We start from the raw sequence: 20,463 nt of genomic DNA on the forward strand, positions 1-20,463 counted from the left end.
CTCTGATCACCTTCACAGCCTTCCTCTGTACCTACTCCAGCAACTGTCTCTTTAACAGATCACATCACACTAGTTCCTCATCACAAGAGCTGCTCAGAAAGCAGTTTGTCAACTCCAATCCACAGGAATCCAAGCCTGGCTATGCAATCCTTGATTTTGCTACTTTTAAGTATACAGGTAGGGGAAGACGTGTGCATGAAGCATACCTGAAAATAAGTATGGGGGACCAAAATCAGTCCTTTCTTCCTAAGTATTACCTTCCCATTCCTTCATGTGTCGCACTGCATTCTATTAAATTCCTGAACTTTCAGGCATCCCACAGAAGCACAGAGGCTTCAAGTATTAACTTTCTTTTGAGCAAGAAATCTAGATGACAAATTCTTAGGTAGTCAGTCAGAACAACAGCAACATCTTCTGTAACATCATCACCAGTTATCACTAAAAAAATCCCCCCCCCCCCCCCCCCCCCCCAAAAAAAAAAAAAAAAAAGGCTGTTTTTAGCTGCTGTGGATGACAGAGGGAGTAAATGATCAGGGAGTGTTCCCAGTCAGGCCAGGGAAACCACGAGGAGGAGCTGCGGTGCAGCAGAGATGACAGGACGCCATCAACGCAAAGCGCGGGCGCTGGGGCAGCATTCACGCACTGGGAAAGCTGCGGTGAACTTCAGTCCACTTCTGTCAACAACAACCACTGAGTTCTGCGTGGTTACGCACAAAAATTGTATAAGCCTTCAAGAAGCAGACACTGCCAGCAGGCTGGGCGGCAGCCCAGCAAAGCCGCACCACCACCATAAGCCGCTCGGCACCGCCACACCCACCGCCCGCCATCACAGCTCCCCAACGGCCTTAACGGCCGCAAGTGCTCGCGAGAGTGCCGCCTTTCCCTGTGCGGCGCCCGTGACGTCTCGGGGCGGAGCGCCGCTTTGAACTGGCGCGGGGCGCGGGGCGGCGGCGCGATATGGGCACGGTGGAGCCGCGGTCGGGCGAGGGCGGTGCTGCCGGCCCGAGGCGTATCGAGGTGCCACGGCCGCCTTCCATCGAGGAGTTCACCATCGTGAAGCCCATCAGCCGCGGTGCCTTCGGGAAGGTGTACCTGGGCCGTAAGGCGGGCCGGCTGTACGCCGTGAAGGTGAGGCCGCGGGGCGGGGACTCTGAAGCCCCGTCAGCTCCATGAGCTCCATCAGCTCCCGGCGCTGGGCGCATCCAGAGCGGGGATGGTGGGGGGCTGCGGCCGGGTTCGGAGGTGGCGTGAAAAAGGTGAGGTAAACTGGCGTTCAAAGCTGTATGCGCTTATATGGCTTTGTTGTGAGCGCTGCCACCTCTGGAGCTTTGTATAAAGTCCTTTATCCTAAGGACGTCAAGGGGAAATTCTTTACAGAGGGAGTGATGAGGTGCTGGAACAGGCTGCCCAGAGAGGCTGTGGATGCCCCGTCCCTGGAGGTGTTCAAGGCCACGTTGGATGGGGCCCTGCGCAGCCTGGTCTGGTATTAAATGGGGAGGTTGGTGGCCCTGCATGTGGCAGAGGGGTTGGAGATTCATGATCTTTGAGGTCCCTTCCAACCCTGGCCATTCTGTGATTCTGTAATTCTGTGATTCTAATGCTATGCAGCTGAAGGGTTGTTTACTGCTATGAAAGGCGCTGAACATTTTTACAGTTATGGCCAGGTAGCTGTGTGCCCAGCTTTCAAGGTGTGTTGTGAGTAGAGCATGTAAATCAAACTGACTTCAGCATCACCAGGACACAGGTGCTGGAGGTTGGTGAGCTTCCAGTGAGTGTGCAGTGTGTGCTAGCTGCCTGCCAGCTGTGCACGGCTGTGATCAAGTGAAAAGGGGTCTCCAATAATGTGTGATTTAGGATCTGCTTGTTACGTAGAGCTCTGTTCCTAAAACTATTATACGTATATTTATATTGCACACGCGTGCAAGTTTACAGTACAGAGATGGATGAAGAGCAACTCTGGGTTGTGTGCCTAGGAAAAGAATGTATATCTGCTGGTTTTTTTTTTCCCCTCCTTCAGGTGATGAAAAAAGCAGACATGATCAATAAGAACATGGTTCACCAGGTCCAGGCAGAGAGGGATGCGTTGGCTCTCAGCAAAAGTCCTTTTATTGTGCACTTATACTACTCACTTCAGTCAGCCAATAATGTCTATCTGGTGAGTAACTGAGTGGCACGGGTCTTCCATTACAGCACTGAAAATGGAGTGCAAAACTTTATTAATGTCTGAAAATAGGAAAGTCTTTTCTAGTGGCTAGTCTGTTTTAGGAGGATGTAGAGAAGTCTTTTGGAAAACATAACAAGAAATCATTCTGTTCAAACAGAGAATTGATCCAAGTTGAATCCAACAGAGAATGGATCCAAGTTGAAGGAGGGAAGATTTAGGTTGGATGTTAGGGGGAAGTTCTTTACAAGGGGAGTGGTTAGGCCCTGGGAGGTTGTGGATGCCCCGTCCTTGGACGTGTTCAAGGCCAGGTTGGATGGGGTCCTGGGCAATCTGATCTAAATGTGTATGTTTGGTGGCCCTGCCAGGCAGGGGGGTTGGAACTACATGATCCTTGAGGTCCCTTCCAACCCGGGTGATTCTGTGATTCTGTGTGATTCTGTGAAACAGAGAAGAACGGTCATTGAAAAGATTCTGAGGCTCACTAATGTAGAAGTCTGTTATTTGTTGTCTGCCCTCAAAATGCATTAAGGCAGTTGGCCTGGGTGGTGAGGGGGTAAGTGGGTGGCAGAAGGAAGCACTGATCAGTGTGGAGATTTATGGAATGCAGCAGGGCTTGAGCATGCCTTTGTCACCTGCCAGAGCATGGTTTAAGGTTGCCTGCAAAAGGTCTGGCACGTCTGGTTTGCTGTAGACATACAGTGTGCTGATTACAGTACAGTTTGTGTATGAAAGGTATTCCTTTTTTGGGCTCTGTTAATCACTGCTCATCAAGTAGATGCCTGAGTCATATATACATGTACACCTCTACATGCATTAATAGGTTGTATGTTAATATCTAAATACTGGTGAGGCTCCTTGACAAAAAGATTTTTTTTACCATTGAAGAATGTTACATGGGTGTAGTAATATGGTTTTATGTGTTTTGTTTAATGTGCATCTCTTTTAACTGCTTTCACATGTGAAGTGCTCTCACTCTACCCTATGTTTCTGTAAACTCACCATTATTTCATAAGGCTTGTGTCAGAATTTCATGTTGTACGAACACTTGCAAGATGAAATAATTTAGATACTTGTTTTTGAACAAATCAAAACGTCAGTGGTTGCTTTCAGGCCTTGAGTTTCACAGAGGAGTATAACAATTCATTTTTTATGATACATACATTTTTGGAAGCTGACACCTATTCCAGAAAGTAGTATAGGCAAAAAATGGAAAGCACTAATGCCTGTGAACAGAACATGCTTAATATCCACTTTCATTTATTTTATACAAGTGAAAAGCATTGTGTGGGAAAACGAAGTAAACTACCACAAGGAAGATTCTGCCGTTTTTTACTCTTTGAAATGATATTTTCTTGGATGTGAAAGCTTTTTGACTTACAAATTTGAAATGTATTTTAAATTACCATAAAATCTTTGAATGGCAGGTGATGGAGTACCTTATTGGTGGTGATGTCAAGTCTCTGCTCCATATTTATGGATATTTTGATGAAGAAATGGCTGTCAAGTATATTTCTGAGGCAGCACTGGCTCTTGACTATCTTCACAGACATGGGATAATCCACAGGTAAAACCTACTTTCTTATTATAAAAAATGACTTGGTAGCTTAGGGTCTTTTTTTTTTTTTTTTTTTTGGCCTTCTAGGAATTTACATTTTGTGAAACAAATTTATTTGCCTTAATCATGTGCTCGCGATGTGGCCTTTACTGAGGACCATATGTGTTCACAATGCCTGTATGTTTTATTTATTAGGTAACATTATGTGTGCATCTTATGCCCAGACGTGTGGCATGCCACCTGTAGGTCAGTTCTTTGTAAAGTGCCTATGAAAGGACAGCAACCCGCTGCTGTTCAGGCAGTGTATGGGGTTACTGGCTTGTGTTGCCTGTGGTGGCTTTCTGGCTGACATCACATACCTATCTTCTTTGTTAACTAAGTACTGGTGTGCAGAACAGGCTGATTCTGCATCTAGACTGCTATTTTCTGTTCACTAAAGGAAAAACCATTTATTGATCATGATGGAATTATGATTATTTTGGGAAAACTTCTGCAAAGCAGCTATAACCGGGCGGAGCACAGTTGGGTTTTTGCAGGCAAGAACTTAATTTCATTGGATTTTTTCTCCAGCTTCCCCTCAAATGCCAACAGCCATTCCATAGTAACAGTTACCCCATTTGATAGTTTCCAGAAGCTCTTTTTGCATTTGTGTGCTGCAACTATGTCATGAAGCACCAAAAATAGAATATATCCATGTAAGTTAGCAGAAAAACATGCTATTTTCCTCTTCCCTTCCTGTCCCAGGAAGTGCTGTACAGACATGGCTGTTAAATGAGTGCAAGTTCCAGAATCCTCTGAATACTGTGAGCAGAATAGCAGGACAATGAGATGTGTGCTATTCCTAATGACTGTGTTCTCAGCTGCTCGTAGCAGCATACAAAGAACACACGTGAGCTCTTTTTAGTTGAGGTTTGCTTATCATGCTTGTTGTCATGTTCTCAGCTACACATTGGTAAATTTTGTGGCAGTAGTACTCAAGAGCACTTATTAAAGCCTCCATATCATAGAATGTGCAAGTTGTGATGTGCGTGGTGATGTTACTTGGCTCCAGATGTCTGTACAACATCTAGTTCTAGATTTGTCTGACTGTTTTGGTGTATTTCTGCAACTGGAATCTTCTGTTGTAGTAAGAGACCTTACTACTGACAATCAGCATTATTGCCAGTTGTTTTGCACTGTATGTTTCTGTTTGGGTAGTTTCTATAATGTTGTCCAGTTATCTATCTTTTTGCTGACTGCAACTGTGTTTGTGTCTTCAGGGATCTGAAGCCAGACAATATGCTCATTTCTAATCAGGGCCACATAAAGCTGACAGATTTTGGGCTTTCCAGAGTTACTCTGAATAGAGGTAAGAGTTTCCTGTGTCTTACTTCCTAGAATCATAGAATAGTTTGTGCTGAAAGGGAGCTTTAAGATCACCTAGTTCTGCTATAGGCAGAGACACCTCCCTCTAGACCTCTAGGTTACTCAAAGCCCCATCCAGCCCCATCCATGTTTTTTTGGACATGCCTCTGTATTTTTTGAATGCTTTACTTCCTTGTAACAGGCATCTTCCATTTAAATAAGCCCAAATACTGCACTAGCACCTGATTTCTACAAAGTACTGATTAAGTGCCTGCTAGCAAGGGAGCTGTTCTGTGCTGTGCACTTTCAAAGCATACTTATTTATTCTTTGGGGCAGGATGTGTGAAAAATGAGTTATTTCTCCTAAGGGAAATGAATTTCAAAGTTTATTGTGGAATCTTGTAAGGGAATTTGAAGAGTGAATAGGTAATTATTTTTCTTATTGTGCCTCTGCTCATTTCTATCCTTCACTGCTTTCTTTTCTGTCTTTGTGTATATTCATTTCCAGCTTGAACTGGGACCCTCCCCACATAAACTGGAGGGTGCAAGAGCAGGTTGAAGATGTGAACTTAAGCCTAATGAAAGATAAATCTGAACATGCTGTTTTCAAGTAGCAGAAAGGTGTAGCTGAATAGTCAACCTGAACTTTACCTGCTTCTTTTTCAATGTTTGTAGATATAAACATGATAGATATCCTTACTACACCATCGATGGCAAAGCCAAAACATGACTACTCACGTACTCCAGGACAACTGTTGTCTCTTATCAGCTCTCTGGGTTTTGTAAGTAATTTCTACTGTTTTTTTAAGTACCTGGTTATTTTATTCTCCTTATCTTTAGTAGGAATTATAAGGCTATTCTTACACTCCTTCTGACAGCATTTCCAAATGCTGACTGCCAATTCTGATTTAAAACAAAAAAAAAAAAAGTTATGCTCTATCTCCAGTGCAAATTTAATAAGGAATGTGTGAAGTTACACTCAGTATCTCAGGTTCTTTGTTCTTTGTTCCCTAATCTGAATGTGTATGTTTGGTGGCCCTGCCAGGCAGGGGGGTTGGAACTACATGATCCTTGAGGTCCCTTCCAACCCGGGTGATTCTGTGATTCTGTGATTCTTTGTTCAGGCTCTGTTAACTTCTGTGTATGCTTCTTCCTGTCTGATAGTATACTCCTGTTGGAATGAAAATGCCAATCAATCCCAATTCAGGCGGAGCATCTGACAGTCTGCATGAAGTGATTTCACCCTTACCTATGATTGAGAAAGAAAACACTCCTCTTTCAACTAAATTATTCAAAACAGGTGAGTATACAAAACCTTGTACTGAGAAATACCCTACTCTGTACCACTGTCCTTCTTCTGTTTTATATATCTTTTGAATGTTATGAGGAACTTGAACCCACTGGATGAAAGTTGTTTACAGCCTTGCTATTTACCATTCTTCTATACTTCAGCACTGACACTCCTTCAGCTCAGTTACTGATGTAGTGTTTGGATTTCTTTTGAGTGAATAACTACTGAATTCGAAATTACTCTTTGGGGTTTTACAGAAATGGTACCAACTTTTATATGAAAATGGTTTAATATAGCAATATGTGCTCTCATTTCAATTGTCTGATATTTTTTTTTTCTAACCAGAAATGCAAAAGTAAGTAATTATGTTGCTATTAGTTAATGTTGCTTTTAAGCTCTCGGCAAGTGCCCACCTCAGGGAGAGGAAAAAAAAAAATGTTTATTTGCCATGCAGAAAAGGATATGAAAACTTGATATCACACAGCTTCCTGTAACTTCCTTCAGTGTGAAAGCTTGGCCTAATGTGAAGCTGGTTAATATAATATATGCTGCACGTGGGGATCAACATTTGAATTTTTATTTTTGATTTATTAGTTAAAAAAATATATATGCATGTATACACCTGCCTACATTTATCTGTCTAAATCTTTTTCTCTCTCCAGGTCTGGATACTTCTCCATTAACTCCTGTTATGCCCATGAGGAGTTTAACTCCTGCTCTGCTTAAGTCAAGGGAAAGGTTTGGTACCTCCACTGCCAGTAGTCAGTCTCATATGTATTTGTCCAGTATGGAATCAGAATGCTGCAGCAGCCCCAGGTGGGAGAAGGATGTAGAGGTCAGGACTGTTTCATTTTTCTACTACAAATTAATATTAGCTTGCACTTCTGTATGCATGATTGTAGGTATCTTTATTTCCTTCTCCCAGTTATTGCTGATTTAGAGAGGCCTTCTTACTGGACAAAGAACAGAGATTGTAATCAGTGTTGAACAGGAATTTTGAATCAGCCTAGTGGTGTTACTGTCATCCTCACACAAATGGTAATTCTGTGCAATGTGGAGAAAAAGCAAATGTCATCTACCTGCTGCAAAGCAGCAGAAGAAGGCAACAGTGGTTTGCCTCTGTTCTCTGTAAGGTGTTCAGTGCCGAAGCTTTCTGGGAGCTGAACTTTATCCCTGCAGTTCTGTTAGCTCAGCGTGCAGACTGAAGAATTCCCTCCAAAGTCAGGACTTGGAGAAGGAAAAAAACCAAAAACATAGAAAAGAATCCCACCAATGTTTCAGCTGTTACCACTTGTAGTACTGAGGAGTTTTGTACCAACTGGTCCAGTCAGGAGTTAGTCATAGCTGGCATAAAGTCCTTTCTTATTTCAGACTGTTAATGAAATGTTTCTTTTCTGTTTGGTCATTTGCTGCAATTCCAACTTAGATCACACAAGGCAAAGAATTATGCATTGTTTAAAACATTTTCTGTCCATTCCTTAAGGCCTTGTTTCTGTGTTATGTTATCAAAACAAGAGTGGTGTTGCATTTTCCTTTCATCTCTAGAGTAAAATGTGCTGCAGAGCAGTCAGGATAGTGTAGTAGGGTTCCTTGGTTTTGGTGGTTGTTGTGGTGTTTTTATTAACTGCAAACTTCTGTAGCTTATCTTCTTAACGTAAAATTGTTGTGAGTAAAACAACTTTAACCACAATTTCTTCATCCTTACACTCCTAAGATTACCACTTTTTCTTCTGTATTATTGTAAACTTTTTTTCTTGTTAAAGTCTAATTATCAAAGCTGCTCCCCAGTTTAGTTCTTGGGTTTTTTTGAACATAGTATGTATTCCTTTTTATCACTACTGGTGATTATAAAGAATAAGTAGTGCTTGCAACTTGCAGTTTACCACTGAAGTAGAAATAGGATATTTTCAAGGACACGTTTCTGTAATGCTGTAATTTTATTTTTCTCGATACTCAAAACACAATGTGCTCACTTGCAGCAAACTGAAGATGAGATATGTTCTACTACGGGCACAAGTAACAGCAGGCCAGCTCTCTCTTCTAGTAGAGAATTACTAAATAGCAAAGATCCTAAAGTTCTAAAGAAAAAAGAACTAGAATCTGCTATTTCTCCCATCAGTAGCAATGATTCTGGTAGCAGGCAGAAGCTGGGAACCGAACGTTCTGAAATAACAGATACTCCAGTGACTACACTGGATATGAAAGGAGTAGTAAGAAAATGCCTCTCAGAAAACAAGATCTGGGAAGAAAAAGTCATTGCAAATAGAGAGGTGACCAGTGAGATGTCAGAAACTGCCAGTTCCCAACAATCACCTTTGTTCCTGAAAGGTTCTGTCAAGCCAATCAAAGAAGAAGAAAGTTTTGAAAAGCCAGGTGTAAAAAGAAGCTTTGAACTTGTTGATACGAGTCCTTGTCAGGAATTTAACCATGTTAAAAAAACAAATGCAGAATATAAACGTGGTTGTCGGATCTCAGAATTTTCAGCAAGCAAAAGTACAGGTTTGACAACTGAAATTCAATCCTTAATGCTTTGTGGTGACACCTGTGAAAGCAAAGAAGTTATGGGATGTATTGATAGGCAACAAACAGAAAAAACAGTTGTTCCAGTTGTAGCCAAAAATCTTTTGTGTGATCTGGATGCGGATCATGAAAAGGATAAAAGAGAGTACATGAACTCAAGTCTTTTGTGCGCTGATGATGAAAAACCTTTAGGAGCCCTGAGTGCAGATTCTGACCTTTCATTTCCTGAAATGTCTGTTCCAGAAAGTCATTTAGAAAAGCAGCTCCTAGATTTGGATAAAGGTGTTAAAGACCTCTCCTTTGAGGAACCTAAAGCAGAAGACTTGCTAACAGCATCACCTGACTGCCAAGGTGCTTCACAAAATGGAGGGGAAGCAGATGTTGTTCAGAACTGCAGGATGCTATGTTGTGAGCAGGATAATCATCAAAAACACCCTGAAGAAACTTACCCTGACACCACATCGTCTCCTTCTGAAAAGATTATGGGAACAGTTAATCTCTTCAGAAAAAATAATGTTGTTTTTCGAAGTTACAATAGTCCAATTAATATATCTAACGCATCAGATCCATGTAGCATGGCTTCTTTAGACATAACGGATCTTTCACCTGCTTGTAGTGGCTCCTACCCAACAGCTATTACTCCACTGCAGAAAGGAAGACCATACAGAGCCTTTCAGGTATGTAAGGGGACGTGGGATCTGCGTTGGGTGCTGTTGACCTGAAACTTTTCTTTCAGGTGTTAGTTAGGAAAACTTGGAGTAGCTTGAATTATCTGTCAAAATAACTTTTGCTGGCATTCTTTCACTTACTGCATTTGTGTGGCTGACACTGTTTCTGTAAGAGCTTAGCAGTCGATGTATGTTCCCTGACTTGCCTATAGTTCAATATGTTGTCTGTCTTCCTCTGAAAAATCCTTTGCTCTTACAGCAAGCTAGTGAAGAAAACCTGTGATACTTTATCTCATCTCTCTCTCAGAGTGTAGTGTGTCCTGTGAGCTATTCTAGCTTTTCTGATGTCGTGGGATGTCTTTGACTTTCTTGTTGCACATCAACCAAGGCAGTCTGGAAATGCTGTTATGCTGCTAGGAATTGCTATTGTGCTTGCTGCTTTTTTCATCATAGGAAAATGGATTTACTGTCAAGTAACAATTAGAAGGATATTATTAAGACTTAAGCAAACAGTAACACCTGCTGTGGATGATGGCACTTTTCTTTTGACTGTTAATCCAACTGATTGTAAATAAAAATGTTTTACAGTCAATTAGAGCCTTGGAAATGTGGGAAAAGTAAACATATGTCAGTCTGCATTTCCTGATCTATTTTGGTACAGCTTTACAGATCTTTTCTAATTCCTTAAGCAGCTGGGAGTATTTAAAGACTCCTGACAGAGCGACAAAGCCATTTGTTGGCAATGCGTTGAATGAAGTTGCACCAGGAGCAGACATTTCGAATGGTGTTTTGGGGAAGGACTCCCTTCTGATTCTGGATTGCTTGCTTGTGTTTCAGCATAAGACTTAATTTACTATGGAACTTGTGTTCAATGAAACAGTCAGTGTACTGTGTGCTTCTCTGAGAAATGACTGCTGTTATATTTCTGTAGCTTGCATAGCAAAATGATTACTACTAAAACAGAAAGAAGGTAGATTTTGTAGCCCAACCATATGTTAAAATTACAATTAATTGATCTCTATTGTATTGAAAACAAAACTGGAAAAAAAAGTATACCAGATAGATAAGAATTAAGAGGATATTGAAAAATATAGAATAAGAGTCTCTGTAAGATACTTCAGTAATCTCTCTAGACCTTAACTGGAAATCTTTCACTGCAGTCAGCCTTACAGGCTCACAAGAAAACCCCACAGATGTGTATTTCCTTCAAATTACGTCCCAAATGATTTTCACTAGGTTTGTGTAGCTGTTAGCAGTCACCAAGTCTGACCTGAGGAGAATTTCATCTGCAGGCATTGTGTGTCACATAGCGTGTGGGCTGAAGAATCAATGACTAATTCAGCATGTTTTGAGTACACATGGTATGTAATAAATCGTGTGTTATTTTAGATATTTGAGACACTTGTTTTTCATTAGCTAGTGTAAAGAACTGTGGGGTAAAATTGGAGGTTTAGACAATATACTTAGTAAATTTTTTTTTTTCAGATTAAAATTTAAGAGGAGTTTAATTTTGAAACATTATTTATGGATTTGATACTGGAAGAGAACTTGGAGTTGAGAAGTTTGGTTTGACTTTAACGTTTTTGTTGCTTACTTGAAGACACCTTGTCAGGGGGATGCTGGCACACCATACAGGACCCCAAAGAGTGTAAGAAGAGGAGCTGCCCCAGTGGAAGCTGAACGCATCCTGGGGACTCCAGACTACTTGGCACCTGAGCTGCTTTTGACAAAGCCTCATGGTAAGACAAACTATGGAGTTTGTAAATGCTTAGATATGTAGATTAGTTACCTCTTAAATGTGCTTAGAGCCCTCAGCCCCTCCAGTAGGCAAGATTTTTTTTTTTTTTTGTTAAACACCTGGTTTTGTCTGCTGCCTGCACTCATGGCTGCTTGCCTCAGCAGCTCCCTCCATTTACTTTTTCACAAGGTTTGGGCTCTCTGGTGTAGTCTCACTTGTTAACCTAATGCAGTGGGAACAGTGCTTAGGCAGCCCGGGACCTTCCTGTTGCTTGGGAATCACAAATTGCTCATTATTAGTTTCCATAAAGACTCATTCAAAAAAAAAAAAAAAATATATAAGAGAGATGAAACCAATATGAAAGGGTCAAGCTTCCAGTTCTCAATGAATTTCACATCTGCTGAAGTGTTGCACGCAGGAAGACAAGTTTATAAAGCTGCGTTAAAACTAGTGATTCTTGATTTGAGATTTCTCACAGGTTCCTCAATAAAACTGGATGGCAGCCATCAAATACTTGTTGAGAATACTATAATAAAATGAAACAACTCGATGTTGAAGTGTGTAAACTTCTTTGACTCTAATACTGAGCTCTTCAAAAGAAAAGCTCTACAGAAAGACCAACATTTTCCTGTTAATTTTCAGACAGCAAAAGTCAGTGTACCCCTTGTTGTATTTATAGTTACATTTTATTTCAAAAAACAACTTTTAGGTTTTTGTAAAGTAAAATTACAAAGCAAATAGTCTTAGGAGGATTGTATTGAAGCTACTATTAAATATCCATTGAGAAATAATGATGACTAATCTGTAGAACAGTAAAGTTCTTTGGTCTGCAGTTAACTGCATGGAAACAGTTTAACAGACATAACAAATTTGAGTGTAACTGGACTAACATTACCAAAACTATGTGGTAGTTCTCACCTCTCCTGAATAGTCATGGTTATTTGGCAGATATTAAAATTGGATAGTGGCTGGAAATATTACCAATCGTACTTCAACCAAATTTTGCTGTGTTTCAAGATGATTTCCATGCAATTATTGAGGGATTTCAGGCCTTCATTAATAACTTGCAAAGGATCTGGGTTTTCTGTCAGTAAATGGAAAAGCTCCCTTTACCTTCATTGAAGCCAGGGTTTGCTGGCCTCAAAACTCAACTTCCCTAAATATTCCTGGTGGCGTTAAATTACTTGTAAATGCTGTGACCTTAAAGTAGTTCTGTAACACAGCTATAGTTCTATTAGTAGCTTAGGCTTTAACAGCACCATTTTATTTTTACTGTTGAGTTGCCAGATTTTAACATATCTGTATTCCTGTACTTCCAGAGTTACATTTGGTATCTGTTAATGTTTATATTTGTTAAGGGGTTTTGAAATAATTGTAATACTTTCTTGCTTCGTTGTCTCTTCACATACAGGGACTCTGATCTCTGGTGAGTTTGCTGTGTACGGCATAGAAAAGAGTGCTCAGCATAACTGCAAGCAATCAAAGTATAATTAGATCACAATTCATGAGAACTCTTGGATGAGCAGAGTCTATATAGAAAGAGATGTGCAACATGTATTCCACATAATAATGTGGGGCTTCCACAAGAGATTCAGGAAATACCAGTATTGATGAGGCTATCAGACATCGGAGTAATAGAATCACAGAATGGCTTGGGTTGGAAGGGACCTCAAAGATCATCTAGTTCTCTAGTTCCAACTCCCTTGCCATGGGCAGAGTAGATCAGGATCTCACCAACCTGGCTTTGAATGCCTCCAGGGCTGGGGCATCCACAACTTCTCTGGGCAGCCTGTGCCAGGACTTCATCACCCTCTTGGTGAAAGAGTTCCCTTTGATATCTAATTTACATCTCCTCTCTTCGTATAAAACCATTTCCTTTTGTCCTGTCACTATCTACCTGTGTAAAAAGTGTATTTCCCTCCAGTTTATAAGTTCCCTTTAAGTATTAAGTAAGTGAAGTAAGTATTAAGTAAGTGAAGGCTCTGGAGCACTTCTCCGGGTGGAATAGACCCAACTTGTCTTCATAGGAGAGGTGCTGCAGTCCTGAGTGTCCTTGTGACCCTTCTCTGGACCCACTCCAGTGGCTTTGCATCTTCCACGTGCTTGGGGCAGATCTGGATGCAGCATGCTAGGTGGGACCTCAGGAGGGCAGAGTGGAGAGGGACAGTGCCCTCCCTTGTCCTGATTTTGGTGCACACCAAGATACTGTTGGTGTTCTTAAAAGCCATATGTAGTCGGAATGCAGATGCTTTTTTTCCTTACTGATTCATTTTTCCTTACTGGTTCATTTCTGCTTCATGCAATCAGTCTGAATCAGTTTGTGTATGTGAAGGAGAGTCAGATGTTTAAGGCTGGGTATTTCTGCCTTGGTCTCCAAGTACTGATAGACCCGACTTGGTCAGGATGTGGTTGGAGTTAACTTCAGTTAAACTTGAGGTGAGAGGGGTTTAAAATTGCTGCAGAGCCCTGTGTTCCTGCTTTGTTCAGAGTTGTGATCTAATTAGATTTTGACTGAAGCTGGGAGTTCTTGACTTGAGCATCCAAACACTTCTAACAGCGATGGATGTGATTTCACTGCTCTGATATGCTTAGCTTGGTGGGGCACTCCTACTGCTGTTAGAGGTTGCTATAAGTGCATTATACTAGCTATACAGCTTGCAGCTTTTCTGAAGTTGGTTAAATAGTCCTTTTGAAATGGCTGGGAACACTTTTATTTTTCAATACTAAAAAACCCTTAAAAATTACCATTTCCTTTTGTTTCAAAATTCTTTTTTGCAGTGTGTGGCATCTGTTCTTTATTCGGTGGCATAGGCATAGCTTGAAGATGAAGAAAGTTTAGAGTGCATGCAGTGGTGTTTGAGACTGCTTTGCCTGCTTGTTTTTAAGTGGTTTAATAAGATTTTGCAAAATCCAAAACTTGGAAAAATGAAAATAGCAAAGTTGTGAGCGCTGTTAACTACACTGAAGCCCTCATCAGCTTCAATGACATGGAAAGTAATTCCAGTTTTTCACATGCTGGATGCTCTCTGCAGGCTGTCTTGAGTATTTTTGGCACACATTTTGGTAAATGAAGTTCTAAGTGTGAGTTCTTTGGGTATTCTCAAAGACCTGAGGGAGAGAAAGATACAGGATGGCAAGGTGGAGTATTTGTCCAGATAGTAGAGAATGTGTTAAAGACAGTCATCTCCTGTCAAAAAGAAAAACAAGCCCTTGGAGAATTGAGCTCCTGGATTCTTTGTGAGAGGAGCTGATGACTGAAATAGCTCCCCTCTTCTGTCAGTAGAAGATAGAAGTAAGGAACAAGATGACTTTGAAAAAAGCCCTTCAGTATTTTTTGTCTTCTGTGTGATTGTCAGGCACAACATATTTGCATTTAGTTTCCAAGAAGTTTTGCAGGATTAAAACGCTTTCAAATTGTTTTCTCATATGTTTGCACATACACTGAAATAATGTTTTTAATAATAATGGTCTGGGTTTTTTACTCAGGTTCTGCTGTGGACTGGTGGGCTCTTGGAGTTTGCCTGTTTGAGTTTCTAACAGGAATTCCACCTTTTAATGATGAAACACCAGCACAAGTCTTCCAGAATATTTTGAAAAGAGGTAATTATTTCAGTAATAAAGGAAAATGTGAGTTTCTTTCCCAAAGTTGGCTGTATGGTTTGATTTATTGACTCATCTGCATCATTGTCTATAGATATTCCCTGGCCAGAGGGTGAAGAAAAGCTGTCTGACAATGCCCAAAATGCAATAGATATTCTTCTAACCTTTGACAGTGCGAAGAGAGCTGGACTGAAGGGTTGGTATTAAACTTCTATTGCGTTCATTACAACCAAGGTGATATTGATCTGCTCTTGAAACATAGGCATTGTAATTTATTAATCTACTTATGGTCTATATATAGTGCTGGGACATGTGGCATGTTGAAGGTCTCTTCTGTTTCCTCAGGAGTTTTGCCCTTCTGAATGAGGAGAGTTCTGGTGGAAGTTGAAGTGTTTTTCTATTATTTTTTTTTGCTTTAATGTTGTTTTGCTATGAATATTCCGTGTTTAACATCTGACACACTCAAGTTCACTGTTACTGAGTGCTGTAACAGGTACTTAGAGGACCTAGGCAGAAGTGATTTATAGGCTTTTAATCAAGGTTTCTGTAGTTTGCAAGAGAAGTTTCCTTCACACGGTAATTCCAAGGAGTTTATTCATAAGAATCAGTTCTGTCTTTGCTGAATGTATGGGGAATATTTGTAGGAATTACCTACAATATACACTTTACAAAGTCTATCCTTTTTTTCCCCTTTATGGGGTCTTAAATAGTTCCTACTATAGCAGGGCTATATTTCATATAAATTTGATAATAAAGAAGGAAACCTATGAGGTAAGATGTTTTAGAAAGGGGAAGAAATCTTGAAGAATTGCTTAAGGAACTGCTGGGGAAGGAATTATTACAGAAATGGTACCCTGAGAGTAAAGTTAGAAGCTCACAGCCAGTTCAAATCAGAGAAGGCACAGATTTCTAAGCGAAAATCATGATAGCAACAGGGACTTCTGACTTTTAATGTCTCTTGAAAAACACCCAATGTTTTACTTAACACAAATTATAGTCTTTATCCTAGATAATAGGGTGAAATCTAATTGCCTGTAAAGCATATAAACATAAACTTAGATGTGATAATCGTTCATTTCCTTCCGAGGTTCTTGAAAATTCCTTCTTTGTCAGGACCTACAACATGGTACAGTTTTTCCTTTCCTGTAGAAGATGACACATTCTGCTCATCTTTTCATCTGGAGACAGCCAAGTACATGGGAACTCCATGAGCAGAGCCACGTACAGTTCTGATATGGTGGTCCTGCTGCACATGTAGTAGTTGAAGTGGCTAGGAGGAGTTGGAAGACAAACTGCCTTTCATTTTGTCTAAAATAATTATTTGTTCTTTAATACTGTGCTACGTCATTTGATCAGGCAATGTAAGAACAATAAGCGAGTGTTAATGTTTTACCTCATGCTTTTAGTGTTAGGCAGTTTGCATTTACATTTGTGGTGGTGCCTTGGACAAACTTCTGCTTCCTTCTAGATATGATTCTTGCCTGTCCCGGTTTATTTTTTTCCTGTTAGCTTTTAACGTGTGTGATATCTCAAAGCAATAAAGCCACTTCCATCAGGGATTGGTGTTCCTGGGTTATCTGTCTTTATTTGCCTCGTGCTAAAGAGACTGAGCAGATAAGTTCTGGAGTCTTGTAGCTTGGTTTCCCCTGGGAAAAGGTTGGGGAAGAGGAATCTGGTGGTCTGTGGTAACTTGGCTGTAGAGGTGACTTGGATTCTGTATAGAAACTTAAATCCAAGTGAGAGGAAGATGATTTGGGGGCTGTATGAAGCAGAAAGCTGTTCCATGAGCTAGTGTAAGACAGGTGGTCTAGGGCAGTGTAGGATTTTGGCATATCTAGACACTGAGATTGAAGCAATGCTTTGTTTCACCCCCAAGGAGCATCTGACCTGCTGTGTGTGGAACCATTCCTTGTGTCTTGTCTTGTGTCTTGTGTGGAACCATTCCTCCAGCTTGGGGAAGAAAGCTTGCATGGCACTAGTTTGATCCCACTGATGTTGAGTGTAATCAAAACAAGTGCAATTTGCCTTTTTGTGAATTAAAAAATACATATGAACAGAAGGAAGTTTTGAATGCTTATGTAATAATGCTTATATCAATTTCTGTTGCAGAACTGAAGCATCACCCCCTCTTTCATGGTGTAGACTGGGATAATCTACAGAATCAGCCTATGCCTTTCATACCACAGCCAGATGATGAAACTGATACCTCTTACTTTGAAGCTAGGAATAATGCACAGCACCTGACTGTGTCTGGATTTAGCCTATAGCATCAAGATGAAAAACATCAAGATGTGTTTTTTGCACAGCTGCAGGTTGTTCTACAACACTAACACGCTCTGAAGATTCCTTGCCAGATTTAACATGTTTTAAGTTCCCAGTCTGCTTTTATTATTGTATCCTTTACTCTGAGGTGAGACTACTGTATGAAATTTAGCTGCATTCATGCTACTCTTATTTCACGTACTGCACCTTACTGGAGCCAGTGTTGTATTTCTTAAAGGAGGTGACACTTGCCATGGCAAAAAATAAAAAATAAAAAATAGGGCTTAGTATCAATGAGCAAATTGAGCTAGCAGGTGGGAAGTTGTTTTATAGTTAAACATAATAGGGAAAGGTGAAAGTCCATGCTCGCTGCATGTAGAGGTGGTTCAGTGTACTGACTGTCTTGTTTCAGAATAATCCTTTCTGACCACTGTGCAAAACTGATGTTTTCATTCACAGTGGAAAACAGAAATCTTAATGCAGCATTAAAACAATGCAATGCTGTTCATCTTAAGGTTTAAGACAGTGGTTTTCCAAATTATCTCTGCTGTGTACGGCCCATTAATGTAGGAAAGACTGGCTGTAATTCTTCTGGGAGACCATTGGTGCAGGGATGTATACTGGGATCAGTTGTGCTAGACATGTAGTGTTTGAATTGTTGCATTGTAAGCACTCACACTGTGAGGAGACCAACCAGTGCCTGCATCCCAGTGGTTACTGCTTCTAAATAGAAAATGCTGGGTGTCTGTGCTCAGCCATGTCAGATTTCAATGGTAAAACTTTCAGTGGTAGAAAGTAAAATACACCCGAGTGCTGGCTGATGCAGGAGGTATCATTAGCACCGAAGCTGCTATGTACTAAAGACTACAATGTATTGCAAAGAAACAGTTGTTTTGTAAATTCACAGCCAGATTTTAGAGTTTGGAATTTGTTACAAATGTGCATTCAGTATTATGTGTTCTAATTATGGGGAAAGTATATTTAAATGTATTTTAAAACTGCAATACAGCTTGCGTTTGCTAGATCTTAAAGGTTTACTTGTGGGTAATTGTTAAGCTATCTTTTTTAGTATTTTTTTCTTGCATAGCTGTGATATCCTCAGCCAACTTGCTGCAGATTTTTATTTTTCAGGTTTGTGCTTAGCTAGATGTCACTTGTGCTAGACAGTGGCTCCAGCTAGTGGCCATGTCCTGAAGCTGAGCACTTTGCTGATGGGTCCTGTTAAGGGACTTCTTCTGCATTTCATGCAGGGAACGAAGCTGTCCCTTCATTGCCCTGCTCCCATGCCCTAGGCATGAGTCTTAGCAATGCAGTTCTGAGAGAACACTTGGCTAGGCCTTGTGCTTTCCTTCCAGGTGGCTTGGGAAAGGTATTGTAGGAGAAAGGAAGGTTCTGAAGGGACGGAAGGGCTGATTCTTATTAACTCAGAACATTTGTCCCTGTTAGAGCTGGTACATTTCATGGTGGAATAGAACCTTGGGAAGCTGCAAAACACACAGTGATCCTCACTCTGTGACCCTCGCTCTGTTTGACACAGACTTCAGTTTCTGAAGACTTCTAAACTGTTGATTCTTATGGAAAGCAATGTTACATGAGCAATGTGCAAGGAATTAAATGTGAAGTTATTGAATCCACTTCCATAGACAACATTATTTGAGTATGATCAGAGATTCTTTACCATACTAATTTAATAAAAATGCAAATTTTTACTCTGCGAACTTTGGAAAATAGAAATTAAAACAAAAAACACAATTATTTTTTCTTTATTTGCACTCTTGTTTAAGAGAACTGATCTTACAGGAATGAATATCAGTTTCATGCTAAGAAAGCTATTCTATAAAAGTGTGTTCAGAAATGATGCAAATAAAACACTGCAGCTGTTGTGTACAGTACCTTATAAATGGTTATGAAGTGCTCCCTATCATGGGGGAGGGTGGATAGTTACAGTGGCTGACATCTTGAAGATAAACAGCTTCTAACTCCTTGAAATCATTCTCAGTCAGCTGCCAGCGCCACAGGAGCTGCTAAGCTTTTCCAAACCAATTGAAGGAGCTGTAGAACTACCCAAGGTTCAGCTGACTTTGAGGTAATACAAAGCTTTTGCAATTACATAGAGTGAGAGAGGATGGTGTGGGCAGCTGCCAGGCACAGAGTTGTATTAACGTCCGATGGTTCTTTTAATGGGTTATATAATGCAGCACAAAACCTACAGATGCTGTAGAACCATGAATCTGCTGACAAACCAGTGTGTTTAATGCAAACCATTGTCCCTGCACTGTGTGTATGTGGCTGTCTGTAACTGTTAACACTCTGCACAGTTAGCACTGTGGATAAGTAACAGCCCATTCTCTTTGGTACCTTGTATTTATCCTGATCTTGGCAAACGGAGTTGACAGGGACTGTTCTGCGTGTGGGTTTTTGTTTAAAGCTATCAATCCTGGCTGCATTCTTCAACGTGAATCATCTCCCAGAGATACCTTATTACCCTGCATACCACAGCTTTTCCCTGGATACTTTTTGACTGGAAATACTACAGGCAAAAATACAAAAAGTTACAAACATGGGAACTGAAAGCGATTTAAAGCTTCCTCCTCATTAGTAATTGACTACAGCTATTTGCATAAGCTGGCAAAGATGTTGGTCCCTTGCAGCTGCAGCGTTTGACCTGGTGTTGGGGGAAGGCCTGTGTATTTATGTGTTGTTTGTTTGTTTTTTTTTTTACACAAGGGCACTCCTTAGTGGTTCCTCTGCTACCAGAAGGGAAATAGTGTGAAGGCAGAAATACAACTTTGCACTGTATTGTCTGCTACTGTCTGGAAAAGACAGTACAACTCTTCTCTTGTGCCCTGAGCTGAGTACCTCATTGCAGTTGGAGCATCTTCCCTGTTGTTTCATCCACTGTAAAGCTGTGCTCTGAGATGCAGGTGGATTCACTGCTTCAAAAGTGCCATGGATGCTTGCAGTGCCACACAAACCCGTGCTGACTGCAGGGCCGTGTGAGGAGAGCCCCAGATGGAAGAGGGGCTGCCAGTTCTCGGCAGCACTGTTCTCCTTACACTGCCTTCCAGTTAGCGCTGTCTTTGTACTCTGGCAAATGACAGCGATTTTCCTTCAAGGTGAGGTAACAGCTAACTGGAAATTTGAGTCCTATCAGGCTCTGGTCTTGGACTTTGAGGCCCCATCAGGAGGCACCAGTAAGCACTGTAGAAGCTGTGCTTTGTATTATAGCCTTTAGGTTGAAGCTGCTTCAGCCCACAAGTTCTGAGCAGCCTCCGCACCCAGCATGCTGCATTTACTTAACATGAAGAAAGTGCAAGATTA

At 40.9% G+C, this 20,463-nt stretch overlaps 1 protein-coding gene across 2 annotated transcripts; it reads left to right on the top strand.

Moving 5' to 3' along the window:
* Positions 1 to 882: 882 nt before the first annotated feature.
* Positions 883 to 20,336, top strand: MASTL (microtubule associated serine/threonine kinase like). 2 transcript variants are annotated; one of them, XM_048950904.1, is made up of 12 exons: positions 883 to 1,128; positions 2,018 to 2,155; positions 3,589 to 3,728; positions 4,979 to 5,067; positions 5,739 to 5,845; positions 6,228 to 6,363; positions 7,017 to 7,189; positions 8,334 to 9,551; positions 11,143 to 11,281; positions 14,767 to 14,880; positions 14,975 to 15,076; positions 16,990 to 20,336. In XM_048950904.1, exons 1-12 carry the CDS (start codon positions 958 to 960, stop codon positions 17,145 to 17,147), a joined length of 2,685 nt encoding a protein of 894 aa, XP_048806861.1. In that variant the 5' UTR covers positions 883 to 957; the 3' UTR covers positions 17,148 to 20,336. The 2 variants fall into 2 exon arrangements, with proteins under 2 accessions (XP_048806861.1, XP_048806862.1); XM_048950905.1 differs by lacking the exon at positions 883 to 1,128 and adding an exon at positions 1,144 to 1,256.
* The last annotated feature ends 127 nt before the right edge of the window (positions 20,337 to 20,463 follow it).

The sequence above is a fragment of the Lagopus muta genome, chromosome 7 (genome assembly GCF_023343835.1).
Source record: "Lagopus muta isolate bLagMut1 chromosome 7, bLagMut1 primary, whole genome shotgun sequence".
NCBI classification, from domain to species: domain Eukaryota; kingdom Metazoa; phylum Chordata; class Aves; order Galliformes; family Phasianidae; genus Lagopus; species Lagopus muta.

What these genes read in the sequence shown, in the direction of transcription:
- MASTL (XM_048950904.1), top strand. Translation starts at nt 958, where the DNA reads ATGGGCACGGTGGAGCCGCGGTCGGGCGAGGGCGGTGCTGCCGGCCCG. An exon ending in CAGAGTTACTCTGAATAGAG is followed by an intron (nt 5,068 to 5,738) that starts GTAAGAGTTTCC and finishes CAATGTTTGTAG; the next exon opens with ATATAAACATGATAGATATC. An exon ending in GAAGAGAGCTGGACTGAAGG is followed by an intron (nt 15,077 to 16,989) that starts GTTGGTATTAAA and finishes TTTCTGTTGCAG; the next exon opens with AACTGAAGCATCACCCCCTC.